Genomic DNA, 17,523 nt, shown 5'->3' on the forward strand with positions numbered 1-17,523 from the left:
ACCAACACTGGCACTTAGAAAACATAAAACAAATTCACCATTTTCAAGCTTAATCTGAAAAATAAAGACATGGTATTTGTGAGGAATAATTTTTAAGATAATAAGGTATTATGTCAAGTAGTTACTTGTCATGTATGGATTTAAAGACAGACACCTTCATGGGGGAATTCAAGAGCAGAGGTCTAATTTAGCTACTAGGTAGCTAATGCAGAATAAAATGATGGAGCCTGCAGAGACTGTACATTGTGCTCTGGCATGCAACATTCTGTCTGATTTCAACAGTCATCAACATGCACAGCTCTTACTGGCTTCAATAAAGGTCAAAATATTTTTGAACTTCTAAAAATTAGTAGGAATTTAGCATTGCAGAAATCAAGCATAGCAATGATGGAATTCCATTCTGTTTAGGAAGAGCTAAGACCACGAATCTGTAACTGCAAAAAGTTATCAGCACAGACCCTACACTGCTTTGACCTCAGCAATGCAACAGAGGAGCCAACAATATGAACATTTTATTGAGATATTTCTTTGGTTTTCTGGTCAATTACATGTATAGGCATAAGACAGGAGTCAGAAGCACCACACATACTCTTAAGTCATTCTGTTCTGCTTTTATCACTAGGAAGCTACCAATACCAGAGTTTTCTTATTTCAAAGATAATTTATGACATGACACTTAAATTCTCTTGAAGCCCTAGTTTCTATCTGGTGAAGCTGTAATTCCACTAAAATTTCAAAAGATAGATGTTCTAATTATTCTGATTTTTCAGAAAAGCTTGAAACCAGGGAGTGTTACTACTGCTTTCTGAACCTGACTATACCAATCTCATCCTTTGAGAACCAATTCTGAAAAACTACTTGGGACTGAAAGCAGCATGAAAACAGAGAAGGGACTGAAATAAACTTTGACGAATTCAGACAGATTTGCACTATATAATTAAAATTTAAGATGCTGAATGACAGCAAATGGTAGTTCAAAAGACAGATCTCAGGGAGAAACCTCATGGGAAAACATGATGAAAATGGCAAGTACTTCAATTTTAAGATGGATTTGCAATTATCTATTTGTGATTGTTGATAATACCTTAAAATCAATACGAAAGAAGGGAAACATGTGGTGCCTGTATTCAAGTCTCCATTTGCAGAGTTTTAAGGTTTATAAAGTGCTCACGGGGGACATTTCAACTACAATACCAAAGAAGAAAATTGGACCTAATTATGCCTTTGTTACCAAAGTCAATTATACAGTTAATTCTTTTCTAATTAAAACTTAGAATTGGTTTTAACATTTTTTCTCACTTTTTTCCTAATAAACATGTATTTAGTTGCTTCTTAAAGGTCTAGCTTTTTTTACAAGTGATTAATAACAGAAAAACAATCAAAAAGATAAAGTAACTCCTTACTTTTATTATTATATTAAACTCTATACACAATCATTTTGATAATAAACGTGCTGCTTGCTCAAGTGCTACTAAAATGACATTGGACATTCAGTCCACTCTTTAAAGTCTACTTTTTTGTACTACAAGAGAATTGAAATCAGGATTGAACAAAGACATTACATATTTCCTACAGAACTTTTTGACAGATCACTGAAAAAATGTCAGAAACCTGGCTGCTTTAGGGGGATTGTTCTCAGCAGGTTAAAACAGGAGCTGACCAATATGGGAACTTCCTAGATCTCATTAGTGAAGAAGAGTTATGTACTCTTGCAGTTCCAGGTGGAAGTCCAAAGGAGAGCCTACACATGCGTCATCCTGAAGCTTAGCACTGTTCTTTTTTTAGCCAGAAGGGGCTTATCCTATTACCCTTCTTAGCTGTGATGTCCACACAGAAACAGAGAACAGCATCATCCCAAAACGTACAGGCAGGACACAGGAAACAGGCAACTCAGATGCCCTTTTGTCTTCCAAATGCCTAACTGGACTCTGTTGTTAGTTCAGCTTTGTGCATCTCATTGATGTAAAATCATACTGCTTCCCATTCTCTTAATTCAGGTTAAATTGATATGCTGTCATAATTAAGCCCATGCCTATGAGTTTTAAAAATTCATATGGCTTTGTTCAACTACAGTGAAAGTCACTATTTTTTCTGCCTGTCAGGATGCACATGCTAGTTTTTCACCAGCATCTGATGAATAATTCAAGCTTTCTGTACTTGTGCACAAATTGTTTCCTCTAATTTATTTCAGGTATTGCACCATGACTATTACAAGCAGTTTTCACATAATTTCAGGCTGCTGGCATTAGGCACTTTTTCCAGCAATATTCAACTGTAGCACCTGCACAGGGATTCAGGGCATAAGAGGAACAAGATTGACAGAGTACATTCTTACCAAAATTACTTCACCGCTATTCCAACAGAATATACGAGGGCACAAATTACATTTTGTTCACTGCAAATGCAGACACATAATGGAGATACTTGAGAACAACAGAGCCTTCTGACAGAACCCAAACACTATCACATAATTGAAATAAAATTTCAGCACTTGTCAGAGGTTATTTATCTAATGTTGGTGCAGGTTTACAAATTGTCCATTCATGTAGAAAATTCACTACCACTACTACAGCTTCATAAGAGATGCAGCTGCCTACACCAATGTAATTACAACAGCTTCTAAGTCACAGACAAAAATCTGGCCCATGCTGATACATTATGCAGAGCATCTATAAAAACGACTATGCTGATAGCATTAAGTAAGAACTATGACCATGGAAAGGGAAATGTCATTATTGAGTCCACAGTACTAAATTTATCCTTCACACAACAAATATAGGGACATGAAAAAATGAACACCCTTAAAAAGACAATAAGAAATTCAAAACCAAAAGATTCTACTGTCTACTCATTACTTTTATTCAGGTCACCTAGTATAAAAGCCAGTATGAATCAAAATATTTGAACTGTGAACTGCAATGTTTCAAGGTCATTCCTTTCCAAACATAAACAGGATTTTAGCAGGAATTAAATTAATTGGAAGAGAATGAAGGGAGGTTTTGCTCCATTCCTGTAATCTGTTTTACCCGCAAGCACAGTATAGCTACTTGCAATTTTTGAAACAAAAGAGTAAGGCAAAATACTATTGTTTAAAAAACTTAAGTTATGCAGTTTATTTTTCTCCATACATCTGGCCAGACACCCTGAAAAAAAAAACAAACATGAGCCATTTGTTCTGATCTATCCTGCAATTAAAGAACCCAAGGACTTTTATGACAGAATCAGTTTTCTCTTCCAGTGTCCTCTGACTGCTCCACCAACAGCAATGTTTGTACCTATTCTGTCCATTAAGGTGAACAGCATTTAAGTACCACTCACATGTAAAAAAATATCATAAAATCAGTAGTGCTGTGCCAGAAAACACCTTATGTGTTTTTAAAATTAAGAAAAAATTACAAATTCATACTCTCAGTAGCATGCATGTCCTCCAGTTCATGGCAGCTTAGTTCCACATTACCAATTAGCCAGAAGGTAGAAGACAAAAAATACACATGGATACAATTTTATTAAATATATAAACATGCAACACTTGATACCCTATTGACGCAGAAGGTAGGAATATTCTCCACACATGGCTCAAAGCTGTTAGCAGTACACTACCTGACCCTTAACTAACACATGGGAAGAACCTATCTTTCACCACTTGTTGATCTGTAGAGCTATTTAATGGAAAATTATCCAGCCTCTTCCATATGTTAAAATATAATCAGTCAAAGTCAGTCTCCCATGTCCCTGTTCTGGACTCCAGAGTCTGCTGAAGTAGCTCTTTAAGGGAAGAGTTAAACTTCTTTGTTTCAAGGAGGAAGTAATCTTGTTCTGTACAGTTTTATTTGGTTTATGTCATAAATTCACAGCAAAAACTTCTAACATTAGCATCTGTTTGTAGGAAAGACCAGAACTGGAACTACCAAACATAGATAAGATACAGGGAGGAAAAAACATACAAGCTTAGGCATGAATTTCAATGCAGCAGTACTCTGAAAGAGACTAAGCCATAGTTGCTTTAATCTCCTATCTCAAGCTCTATTTGTTAATACCTTAAAGTTGAAAATAAATGTTCCCATAGCTTACCTTTAACCAACCGTATTCAAGGCATGCTTTATGTGACAGCTCACAGAGTATAACAATTTTAAAGCATTCTTCTAGTGGTGTCACATAAACTACTCTTTTGCATCAACTTTTTTTTTTTTTTTTTTTTTTTTTAAAGAGGCAGGCTGGATGACTTTAGGGTGGTGAGGAGTTTTGAGCCAAATGATCACCTCAGATCCTGTGCTGGGATTCACAGCTAGGAGTCAGGCACTCTTACAAATACACGAACTCATTATTACATTGTATAAATGCAAATGGTCATTTGCATAGCCAAACTTTTTCTTCATACAAATTCATGCATATATTTTATGGATCAATACAAGTATGTTCTCTTCAACATCAAGAGCCTAGTTGAGACAATATCGAAACAAGTAACACAAAAGATTACAGTTTTATAGGAAGAACAGAAACTTATTTCTAAGTGTCAAATGCTAAGGAACAATCAATACAATATGACAGTAATCTTGTCTTAGCTGTAATGATTTACCAGCCAAATGAAAAAGACTTTCCCCTAACTTGCTCTTGCACAAATCAATAGATGTGTTTGGAGAAAGCATCTTAGAGGGTTATAGTTTGAAATCCTCCAGGAATAATGTATTTCTCACCCATGATCAAGCAGGGGATGATTAGCTTGTTTTCTTTGTAAAAAATACTATCATTTTATCTTTCTTTACCTGCAGGGAGGTATGCTTAACAATGCACCAAGAACAGACTGGAAGATGTAACAAGATTGTCATTCAAGATAGTCAGTTACATATATCTTAAGCATAACACATTTGCTGGCTTCAGATGTCCTGCAGCTCAGGGTTGCTCATAATCATTAATTTATCACAATTCAATTTTTATTAAATGGAATTGGAATCTTCCTAAACAAAGACACATGACAAAACACTAGTGGTTTAAAATTGCAACAGTCCAGAACTCCAAACAAACTTCAGTAATTTAATCCTGGTATGGAAACCGAATGCTTGATCCACTGAAATTTGCATAACGCCACTGTGCAAGCACTGCAGTATAAAATGTCAGGTACAAGCATCTAGAAGACTACAAGCTGATTCACACCATCTCAATATTTCTGTAGGTTGGCATAATTTATATCCATTTGTCCATCAAAAAGCCATATCATCACTTTTTTTCAGACTATTCTCTAAAATCTTTCCAATAATTACCATAGAATGGTTTGGGTGGGAAGGGACCTTTAGGATCACCTAGTTCCAACTCCCCTGTCAAGGGCAGGGACACCTTCCACTAGATCAGGTTGCTCAATGTCCCATGCAGTCTGGCCTTGAACACTTCCAGGGATGGGGCATCCACAACTTCCTTGGGCAATCTGTCTCTGTGTTTCAACACCCAACTGACACCAAGTGATTTGACTTATATGTATTAAAGTACATTGGTGACTGCTTTTGACCTCACACAGGTATAAGTCTGGCTCATTTTGGCAAAGATGAATTAATGCACCTTGAAAATATTTACAGATCTTTGGGAAAAAAGTTATTGTGCTTGTCATAAGAAGTTATTAAAAGCAAAATCCTCCTATTATCTAAAGATCTATTGGCTTACACAGAGGTGTGCATTTGAAAAACTAAAGCCAGAAAATTGACCTACAACATGACTGAGTATTACAAGCAAGTGGAATAAATAAAGGAAATTTTTAAGTATTTTTATGCTTATTCTTCCTCCTCTTGGATTAACTCCAACAGCAGAAGAGACAGGTAATTCTGCCATAGTGAGCTGTATTTAAAATAATTGCAAAGGAGAATTAGAAAACAGGATGCAATTAGCAGTTACAGAAATTTAGAAGATATGACAGTGATCCTTTGCAAGCTTCATAGAGATAGAAAATCTCCTCCCTATCAATGCCTACTTTCAGATTTCATCAACATTTCATTTATTTCAGCTGAAGAAAGCCCCATTGGTCCCTTGTGATCACCAAAGAAGGTCACAGAAGATAACATGCCAATTCATTTGGGGAATTCATTTCCATTGCCCTTTGCCACAGTATCTTACAAAACCTCTGCCTTTGGGCATACCTGAGAAATAGAAGTGGTTAGAAGTGACTGAGGGCATATCAGAAAGAGCAGTAACAAGTTTGTGTTCTGCCTGTGCTACAGTTTTATGACACATGTCACTCACAGAACCCTGAAATCCGGGGAAAACAAAACATTAAGGAATTTTGGGAAAATGCATATGGGAAAATAAGTGTATCTTTTCTGGGTATTTCTCAATACGACTGTATACCTGCAATACCTTTCCCCTAAAGTTTCAGTGAGGTCACAAGCCTTATCTGTAGGTACAATCTAAGCCTCGCTCATAACTCCCTGCAGCACAGGCTAAGAGCAACATTAAGAGATGATGACAGAACTGCATTGAAACAATGTGGTGTTCACTGTGCCAAGTTCCTATGTCAAACTACATAATCAAATACGGTTGCCCAGAGAAGTTGTGGATGCCTCATCTACAGCATAGTGTTCAAGGCCAGACTGAATGGGACATTGAGCAACCTGGTTTTAGTGGGAGGTTTGCCAGTCCATGGCAAGAGGGTTGGAACTGGAGGATCTTTAAGGTCCCTTCCAACACAAACCATTCTGATTCTATAGTCTCTGATTATATTTCATGACTACATCACTTTTCTTCCAAACATTGCGAACTCCATCCAGCCATGCTGCTTCTCCACCTGATCAAGAACATCCACTGCACCACTATCACTGGGTTCACCCATTTTGCAGACCTCTGCTACTGCTGTTGGATACGATGTACATACGTGTTAGACTTGCAGCAGACATATAATTTTGACTCCTATTTCCTTTACAGAGTATAAGGAAAAGTATCACACTCACCAAAATCAAGATCTCTTGTATCTTAATTCTGTCTCACTTGCTCCTGTTTGTATTTACCTACTCTCACAATTTATACGTAGCAATGACTTTCATATGTAGTGAACTGCTACATAGATCTCTTCTCCCATAGTCCCATTATCAGAAGGCTGGTTGCAGTTTGATGAAAACTTCACCAGGAACCAACACCCCATATACTGTGGTTGCTATTTTCAACACAGTTAAGAACCACAGGTCACCAAGAGTTTAAAAAAGGATACATGAGCAGCTTTATACAGTTTTCAGCTATGTGTTCACAGAGCATTTCATTTCTTTCATTTCTCCGCCAAGACTGTTTCAACACTCAGAGAGCAGGATGAACACAATTTACTCAGTGAACAGATAAGGTATCCAGTGGCTAGTCTGATCAGCGCTGTTCAGTCCACAGCCTTAGGGAACTCTACTTAAGCTCTGTTAGGATGCCAAAAGTATCAATTTCTCATGAGCCTCTTCAAGGTGATCATCACTATAGTATCAGACTATTTCAGCAACATTAATGAACTTATCTTCTCATATCACGCTACGTTGTGCAGCTAGTAATATCTTCATTTTACAGACACAGTTTAATTGTAGTAAATGTTAGTGCCACTTCAATTAGTGCCACTTCAAAACCTTCTTTACAATTTCTTACACATAATCATTGCACTGTTCTTATTTTAGAGGTGTCTAAGTCTCTCACTGTTTCAGGTAAAACTTCTCAGTGGAGCACCAAGTCAGGTATGTAGCCTCTCAGGTGAGGTAGATCTCAGTAAAAAACAAACAAAAAAACCACCTAAAAAAAGGAAAGGAGATATGACAGTTTGCATATGGAAAAGAGTTTCACAGCCATGTGTTCCACATAGACCAAATGGTTCCTGCAAATATCCTTTCTTTCATATGGAAACTGTACACAAAGAAAGGCAGAATTTTTTTTTCCATGAGGATATACTAATGGCAACAGAAGGTATGAGTGGGACTTCTATCAGTAGTTTGAGTCCACATATAAAATTAGTGTTATTCTTTGAAAACTATTCAAGTAGAAAGTACAATAAAGGGCTTGAGGTTTCATCTAGAAGTGCGATTGGCTATTAATGAATTAGCATTACTCCTACAGACATAACATTTCACTGTTGTTAGTATTTACACTGACTCCAGGAAAAAAAGTATATAGTAATAATCCCAGATACAATTACTGAAAACCTACAGAGACTAACAGTAAGATCAGAGAATAAAACACAAAGAAAAAAGTATATTTTCTTTCTCATTGCATCATTTTTCTTGCTATTCCTATTTGTAGCCTTGGATAAGAGCTGTTTCCTCCTCTTTAGAGGACTTAAAAGCTGTTACAGCTTCTCTTTGCAGAAGCTGCAGAAGCTGTGATAATAGTTGATCAATCATCTTGGAATGTCCTTTTATCAACATCGTGGATGCCTTGGCTTTTTGGTGCAACAAAATGCATAAGACTTGGAATTCAACTGTCAAAGATTCAAATGACTGAACAGATTAAGCTTATATCAACATTACACAAATATCAATTTCTGAAATATAACAGTATTAATAATTTAAAATCACAAAGGAAGTAGAAAGAAAATTCACAAGTGAATCCAATTTCAAAGTGACTATAAATACTAGGATTTTTAGTATGCTCTGTATTATTTATGAAATATGATTTATTACTAAGATTTTGTATAGGTATGGTTAGAGAATATCTAATAATGTATTTACTGTTATTTTAGAAGGCATAGAAGAAGATATGGTTGTGTTACGCCCTGGGGAAAAACAAAATTCTGACTACAGTATCAAACTCTTACGTTTATATGCGTGTCATACATAAAGGTTTATGCAAAGGTTTCTGGATACTTATCTATGGAAGCCAGTAAGTTGAGCTATGTTTTACTCATAAAATTTGTTTCACATCTATATGTTTCAAAAGCATTTTATATGAAGGATCACAGGAGACAGACAATTCTTTCCTGTTTCCACAAGTCAAGTTCACAGTGAAATGTATGAGAATTGTATATATAGTGTCTAGAAAGAAAAAGTATACCCATTAAGCAGCCTTGCAATGTGTTCACATGGCATGTTTTGTCTCAAAATTTTGTTCTGTCATGGGTGAGATCACTGACTGAAGACAGACAAGATGGTTTCTGATTATCTGTCCTAATGGTTGTGAGGTGTTCACCTTCCAGAACAAAAGTATGTACAAAAAGTATCAATTGAGCAAACAAGGTACCTACACTTTCAAGAGGACAGACTTTGTCTTCCAGCAATATCCCAAGTTTGATACAGAATTACTACAGTTTTATTTTACATGCTCAGTAAGAAATACCTCACCTTCATGATCACAAACATGTCAACTGTATCTTCGCAGGGATGAAAAGAGCATGTCCCAGGCTGACCTGAAGTGTTAGTTTTTGGCCATCGGTTACTGAAGAATGTGTGGATCTTGCATTATTTGCATAACTACAACTCCTATTTAGAGACCAACAAAGTCCCCATCTTCCACAGAAAATGGTCTTCTTTTTGCTAACATCTTAAGCTCAGCTTAGTGTTTTAAATTTTCTCTTTCATTCAGCTTTCACTGTGGCTCACTGATAGATTCACCAACAACGTACCTACTTCACCAATAGAGATTTCTTTATGTTCTCTCCTTCCTATTAGGGAACTTTTTTATGCTGTTATCATTTAATTTGTGTGTGAAGTTACTGAACATTCAGGAAAAGCATTTGCATCCAGGACACAGTAGGTATAGCTTCCAAGGGACAGAAAACAGTCTAATTGACCAGCCACAAAAATGAAACAGGATTGAAAATACATAAATGGCAAAAGATGTGAAGAACTCAGTCTTATCAAGAGGTCTTCATCAACTGATACAGACTATCCTATAAAAAAAATATTGGACAATATGTAGCTCTGAACAGGCAGATAGCCAGACCTGATAGCAAGAAGTAGAAGAAAAACACTAAACCTAAAAATTACTTATAAATAGCAAACACTAAGGCTAATGAAAACTGGAGAGCTCACACTGGATCTGGATGCATTCACCACTGTTAAGAGGAATTTACTCAAAATTTAAAATTAAGAATAACTTTTTTTCTAAGTGGCAAGGCTCATTCAACCAAGAATTTACACAAGTCCTCCAGTTTCTATCACATGGGAAGTCACTGCACAGGTCCCTCCAGTTTCACAATGCCCATGGCTTTTCTGGGGAAATCTCCTTGTTTCTTCACAAGTTTCAAGTTTAACTCTCCTTTTCAAATCAGACAGTCAAGTTTTCAATGTTGATTAACTAGTACTCAGTAAGTACTAATCTGGGGGCAGGTAGAGAACAGGATCCAAATCGTATAGAATAATATGGTCATAAAAGCTTACCAGAAATACATAAATCAGCTTAGACTTATCACTCCAAGCCTGAAAACAACCAGGTCCAGCAAAAAGAAAATAAAGAGGAGATATAAACCTTTCATGTTCTCAAGCTATTCACAGAGGAACTCACACAAGCCTATTTTTTCCATCATGTTAGCATCTCTGAGCTATGTGGATGAGAAATTACACTGGCCCCAGAGAAGGTCCTTTGTTTTGGGACAGACAGCCTTGTTGTAACCTGTGTTCAGGCCTCTGCTGAGAACTCCATTATGACACACACCCTACGTGTGGGTAGCTGTCCTCTCTTCCCCTTGCTTCCATGTCTAACCCCCCTCTCCTTTCATGATTTCTCAATCATCAAATAGTAAAGATACCTGAGTGTATTCCTGAGGAGCAACAAAGTGGAGATGAATGGTCCTCATGCCATTCAAGAGCTATAGAGCCAAACCTAAATTAGTTCTCAGTACAACACCTGTGGAAGATTAACATGGGTTTATGATTTTCACCCTATTTCTCTCTTCTCTCTCAGATTTTACCCTATTAACTGGTAGTAGAATAACAAAAAAATAAAAAACAAAACCTCCTTCTATCTCTGTTTTGACAGAGCAATGCAAGAAAGCAGGAGGTCATCACTCTCCTCACTGTGTAGCTGAGATACAAGCCGTAACCTTACATACAGGGGAAAGTCACTACTTGTACTGCTGCAGCCAAGGATAAGCCCTTTCTGCCACAGAGGCCTGCAGATCAAATCACTTCCTGTCTTAAACTGTATGACATCCATAACACATCATGAGATATCCATGGGATGTCTTCTCCATATCTCTGTCTAATCTGCAGTAAAATTTGTTGGAGCAGATACTTAGAATAACAGGGTAATTTCCAACTCACTGCTACAGTACACCATGTAAGCATCTGTCCCATGCACAAACCACCGATGAAATCAAGAGAGCAATGTGTTTTGAGCACCATGAGCTTCAGAACACATGCAATTCTTTGCCTATCTCAATCTGCTCCTTCTGCCTCTGATGGCAACAGTTCACAGACCAGTCACCCTACTTTAACAATATCCGCAGGAGTGAACAAGGAAGTCATCCTAAATTAAAGTAAATGGCTCTATCAAACAAAAGTATCAATATCTCCTGAGTGAACCTATTCACAAACATGGAGCAATCTTGTGCTAGTATGACATTTGACCATTTTAGTCAGTAGTAACTGTTTGCTTCTGTAAGGTTGTCACCTCCCATATGTTTCAATAATATTCTTAATTTAATGTTTTTGCTACAGTAAGTTAAGAAACAACAGTAACTAAATAAACGGTGAAAAAGAAATAAGTCACAGTGGCTCATTAACAAAAACAAGTGCTCAGAGACCTTGTGAATTAACAGGTCGTTAGTGCTGACAATTCCAGATTACTGCCTTGCAGCTACCAGCCTTAAAGAATCATCACTTCCCTATGAAAATTTCTTATGGCATTATTAATGGGGTTTGAGTGTTTGGGTTGTTTGGGTTTTTTTGTTGGGAGGAGGGGGGGGGATGTTTGTAGGCTTTCTTTTTAAATCTCTTTCCATAGTTCTGTTATTTCCCCAAATCCAGGGGGAATAAAAATTTATGATTTCCTACAATGTGAGAAGACATACTTTATTAAAATATTAATTAAAAAAACAAGACAAACAATAAAATCCCAAAACATGGAAGATATTTCCTTAGATTAAGCAAATAGTGGAGAAAAAGTTTTCAAGGGAAGATATGCACTTAAAAAGATTAGTTACTTTTTTTTCCCTGCTTGAAGAGAAACATAACTATGCAAACACTGCAGCTGCTAACTAGACATTCTCAAACAAGTAATATGTAACCCCACTGTCACTCAAATAATTCTTTCATATCTAGTAGCTGGGCTCAAACCTGGATAAGAAACAAAGAATCAACTGAGGCTCCACAGGAATCATACCACAGCAGACTAAGGACATCCTTATATGCTCTATTAGCATATGCTTTGACTATCAAAGCAATGGCCATAACACCAACGAGCAAAACTTGTCTAGAGACATCTTACAACCTGTGTCCAGGCCTTGCCTATAGCCTTCCTGAGGATCAGCATACAACCTAAGCAGAGAGACAACATAAGTGCCTATGATCCCTATATTCGCATAAGGGAAACTGATTTGCAAAATTGTTTAATAGTTTAGATTCTACTTGGCAGAAGCTCCAGAGATTCATCATATTATCCAGACCCATAGGATTGGACTCTCCTGTTCATCTGTTCCAACCTGGGGACACTGATCCACTGCATGCTAACTAGAAAAGGGGCATTTCAAGTACCCTTGACTACCCTCCCTGCAGTCAAGGTTGCTGGCAAAGGACCCTGGACATACTACTCTAGAGCTAAGAAGGCCTCCGCTCCTTGGAACAAGTGCAACAACAGTGATAGATAGAGAAAATGTGTTTTGAACTGCTCTTTCTGTATGTATTTCCTGTATTGCTGGTAAGCATGAATCAGATTTGGAACCAACATCTGCAATTGGCTCTCATCGAAAATGTCATAAAAAACATTGTTGGACTTGTATTATGAATTTGGCCGAAATTTGGAAACAAATTCAAATTTTACATCTGTAACTCTTCCATACACTTACTTCATGGTTACCAAACTGGACCTGATTGAAACGGCTGTTTATATTATTTTTATTTCTGAGTAGTGTTAGTATAATAGCTCACTACACTAATCAATGCTGTCTTTGTTGTTCGTCGTTTTGTAGCATGGAGTTAAATAAGTTAAGTATAAATAGCAGAGACTAGACAATGTAAAATTTTGTCAAGTCTCTCAAGGAGGGAAACTGATGCCTAAGGATTTTAATGTGTATCTTGAAGATTTTTATAGTGTTATATAAGTTAGTTTTCCTAAGTTTCTCACATTTTAGATGGTATTTAGAAGTAACTGAGCACTTTCTTATACATTCCTGAGCTTCTGTTAGACACACACTACCAAGGCCATGTTGTTTTGAAGAACACCTGCAAGAACTCCAACTGAGACAATCTGGTAGTCAAAACAAGAGACTAAGCTCACAGCCCTTGGAGGGGCTCCAAGGGGTAGTTCTGAGGAGTTCTGAGGGTGGGCACCAGGGAAATTGGTACCATTATAGACATCACGTATGTTAATTACCAAAAGCATTTGGCTGATGGGCATGCAAGTACTTTTGGTGCACACCTTGAAAGCTTTCAATAAAGGGCTACCTTATTTATCCATCTCCACTAATGATGCTTTGAAAGTCTTTTACAGGAATTTAGACATCAAAAGAACGCTTATCTGGTTAGAATACTGAAATAATTCTATTATGTATGAGCTCTGGAACTATAATAACAAGTATTAAAACATTCTAATTAAAATGCAACACAAATAATTAAATAAATTATTACTCCGACTTAGAAGACTTCTGTATTTTAAACAATTTTTTTTTAATACTTGGTATTATTTCAGTTCAACTCTAATCACAGAAGAAAAATGGCAGATTGCCATGCACAAAAATTTCTGTCCTTATTTTTCAGTATCCTGTCAACATAGACCATCCTTTTGTCAGCATAGACCATCCTTTCCTGCTGCATTCTTTTATGGTCTTGTGCAGCAGGCAAAAGGCATCTACTCATTAATCCAATTTTTCCCCATTATTGCATACTCATAAAAATGGAACTGACAGGACAGCAGTTTATTCTTGCACGAACCAGATCCAAATCACACGGACTACCTTTCAGGAACCCACAGATCAATTGTTACTGTCTGGAAAGGTCGCCTTGGCAGGGGAGGAAGGGTGGGTGTTTCATTTGGGAGAAGGCAAGAATTAAGAGTTGCAAGGTACGGAAACCATCGCACCGTCTTCCCGTCTCCTCTGCATAACGCCAATTAACAGAATAAAGACTATACACAGTAGAAATGGCAAGTTCTGAATCTGCAACTATTTTAAAATGCATCTAAATTTTGACAATGCTTAACATGCAGACGTTTAAGCTTATATGAATATTTATGAATGAGTACTCCACCAAATCTGTCATTGCGCAAAGATAAGCATGACTGCAAAAGCGTCAAAAGTGAGATCGTTAGACTGACAATACCTACCCGAATAGTCTAATGAAAATTAAGTCAGACTGTCCACCAAGAGCACCTTACTGACCTTCAGTCCTATTCTTTCACCAGTGACATGCTAAGCAGCAGAAGATCGCGACATCAGTTCCACGGAAAGCTCCTCAAACTCCCCTTCCCCTATCACGATTAGAGGACTATCTTCATGCAACTTTCCAAACAGCAAGAAGCCTCCTCTGAATAGGGAAGCAGTTTCTGAAACCCTTCATCAGTTCAGAGGACAGGAAAAGAAACTAACTAAGCCATGTCGCTTTCAGAGTTAAGTGATTTACATTCCCTAACATTAGTAACACGTAGTGTTAAACAAATTTACACGTGAACGGAACAACAAAACAAGCATTTTTAAAACTAATAACAAAATCCCATTTTCAGAGGCGAAAACCTCGGGGCATACTTTGGGGTTTCCTACTGACTATAATACTGTACTCCGGCTATAATACTGTTTGCTATCATACTGTACCCCGGCTAAACTTCAAGAACACCCATAATTAAATTGTCACACCATGGAGCAAAAAACCTGTGTCATTACAGTTTCTCTCCGCAGTTTCTTTGCTGCGGTACCATCTGTTAAATCAGAAACTCCTTTGAACACCGCAGCCTCTCTGACTCTGATGATGCGCGGGTTGCGCCGGTACCCGCTCGGTATTTTCGCATCGCACCATCTCCGCAGGGCCAGCACCGCCGCCCGCCTCTCTCAGCGCCGCTCGCAGCCGCGGACCGCGCTCGGACCGCACCGCATCGCGCTCGGACCGTCCCTGCCGGCGGCGGGGGCGGCATGGCCACGGGGCCACACGCCCCGATGGGATGCGCTCCCTCGTCCCCGACCCGCGCAGCGCGGACCGCCGTGGCCGAGCCGAGCCGAGCTGGGCCGGCAGGCCGCGAGCCGCTGACCCCGGGGCGGGCAGACGATAAGTTGCGACAGCCCCGAGCCTCGCACCGAGGCGGCCGGGCGGGCAGGTGCAGCCGGTCGCGCCGCCCGTCCCGCCCGCCGCCAGCCTCCAAGGATGTGGGCTGCCATCCCCGAGACCCTGCCCCGGGCCGCCCGTGCCGCGGGGAGGCGGCACCAAAGCGGCGGCGGCCCCGCGCCCGCGGACAAACTTACTTGTGGGCGGCGGCGGCGCCCGCGCCCTCCTTCCCGCGCTGCGAGCGAGCGCAGCCCCGGCGCGGCGGCCGCTGCCGTGCGCCTTCGGACATGCTCAGTCCCCCCGCCGTGAGGAACCTACCACCGGGGGGGACGGGGGAGCGCGGGGAAAGGGGCAGAGCTGGATGCTACCAAGAGGACGGGCTAAAAATAGGCGCTGCAGAAAGGAACAGCTGGAGCTTAAAGGGGCAGGGGCGCCTCGCTCCGCGCAGCCCCGGGCAGGGGCGCCTCCTCCGCAGCAGAGGCTCTGGAAGCGGGGCCGTGCTTGCGCTGCCGCGCCGGTCCTGCCCGCGGAGCCGGAGCAGAGGCTCTGGGAGCGGGGCGATGGATGCTGCGCCACCGCGCCCGAGTCCTGCCCTCGCCGCTGCGGCGGGAGCGCTGCGCGGCTTCGGCCGCGGCTGCTGCCGCCGAGCGCGCAGGGGAGCGCAAGGTGCCAGGAGGGCTCGGGGGTGTCTGGCGGGGACGTCCCCGCGCCCCGCCCGCCCCTCACCACATTCCCCGGCCCTTTGCTCCAGAGCCGGGCCCGGCACCGCACCTTGGAGCCTGGCCATTTACCTCGGGGCCGGGCCACCCCGTGAAGCGGCAGCTTCAGAAACGAGGTCTAAGAGTGAGGGAAAGGATGCCCAGCAGCGTTTTCATGCGATGTTTCTCTGGAGACATCCCTGTCCTGCTCCGAGGCATTATATGGTGCGGACGAGGCTTGAGCACACACAGGAGCTCTCCTGTGAAACTCAGAGCAGTCACATGAGAATGTGTCAGGTCCGAGGCGAAGAGCGTGAAGAACAACCCTGCTAACCATGATTCTCTAGGCTGGAAGATCTATGCGGCAAGAGAATTACATGATCACCTCGCACTGGCACTGCTGTGTTTCAAACCTAGAACTGTCGAAATTAAAAGCCCCCCAAGTATTTGTGAATGGAAATTTCTCCTCTGTTTCTTAAGCCGTGGCTTATCATTCCTTGCTTTCCTAAAAGACCGATGAGAATAAACATGACAACACCACTTTGCCTTAGATTTATAAAGATACTACAAAGCCTAAAATCGTATCACCCTAGCAGGAGTTCAGAGGTTTTGCTGGATTCTGCTTCTAGGGATACAGAAAATTGCTCTTGCACAAAAAACCAACCAAAAAAAAAAAAAACAAAAAAACCACCTCCACAACTTTACAGTATGAATACTAAAGTTCTCAGAATATCAGACAATGTCTGCATCATGATAACTTGCCATTCTAATGACATCATGTACAACAGTATGTACAGTCAACACTATCATAATCAAAACCTTTCATTTAATTCATTAGTCATGAGAGGAGAGTACTACAAGTTTATCTTAATATGAATTCTAACACAGTCTTCAGCAAAAACTACTGCAGAAAAAAACCCTCAGTTACATGTAGGTGAGTATAATCAGGAAAGGAAGTGTTACTTGTCAGTAATGTCAAATAAACGGAGAGCAAGGAAGCAATTTCCCTTGCAGACTGAGATACAATGGGATAGATTATTAGATAAGATTATGTAGGTTACTCTTCTGCAGTACTTTAAGAAAAGAAAGATGAGATCACAAAGAATATAGCATTACAAAGGGAATGAATCATTTTCACTAATTCACCTCATTCTGTGTTCTCCATAAGCCCTGAGATGCACTCTATTCTGTAGTCCATGTCTCACAGCCACTTTCATACAATGTATTATAAAAACGTGTAAGCTGTGTAGCATGCATAACTATATAAAGTGAGGTGGGGGGAAATGACATAATTCCTTCACCTGAAGCTATTGATCTTGAGATAGACAGCAGGGGAAATAGAAAAGGCAGTTTTCTGAATGCAGGTTCAGATTTGGGATAACAGAGGGCTAATGTATTTCTGGCTGCAGCTGGAGCTCTGCAGGAGCAGTAGGCAGCCTCTGGAGAATTTCCTACAACAGTATGCATCTTTAGCATCACAC

General features: G+C 39.9%; 1 protein-coding gene across 6 annotated transcripts in view; it reads right to left on the reverse strand.

The window, feature by feature from the left end:
- Positions 1–16,273, reverse strand: part of OXR1 (oxidation resistance 1) — a 263,783-nt gene extending 247,510 nt beyond the window's left edge. For 3 of the 6 annotated variants that reach the window (XM_071553994.1, XM_071553987.1, XM_071553993.1), the window contains exon 1: positions 15,542–15,652. In XM_071553994.1, coding sequence (XP_071410095.1) covers positions 15,542–15,633 — 92 coding nt within the window. In that variant the 5' untranslated portion in view covers positions 15,634–15,652. Of the gene's footprint in view, positions 1–15,541; positions 15,653–16,135 lie in introns of those variants that run through there. The other 3 variants (XM_071553992.1, XM_071553995.1, XM_071553990.1) reach the window with 3 other exon arrangements.
- Positions 16,274–17,523: the final 1,250 nt, after the last annotated feature.

Source organism: Pithys albifrons, chromosome 4, assembly GCF_047495875.1.
Source record: "Pithys albifrons albifrons isolate INPA30051 chromosome 4, PitAlb_v1, whole genome shotgun sequence".
NCBI classification, from domain to species: Eukaryota; Metazoa; Chordata; class Aves; order Passeriformes; family Thamnophilidae; genus Pithys; species Pithys albifrons.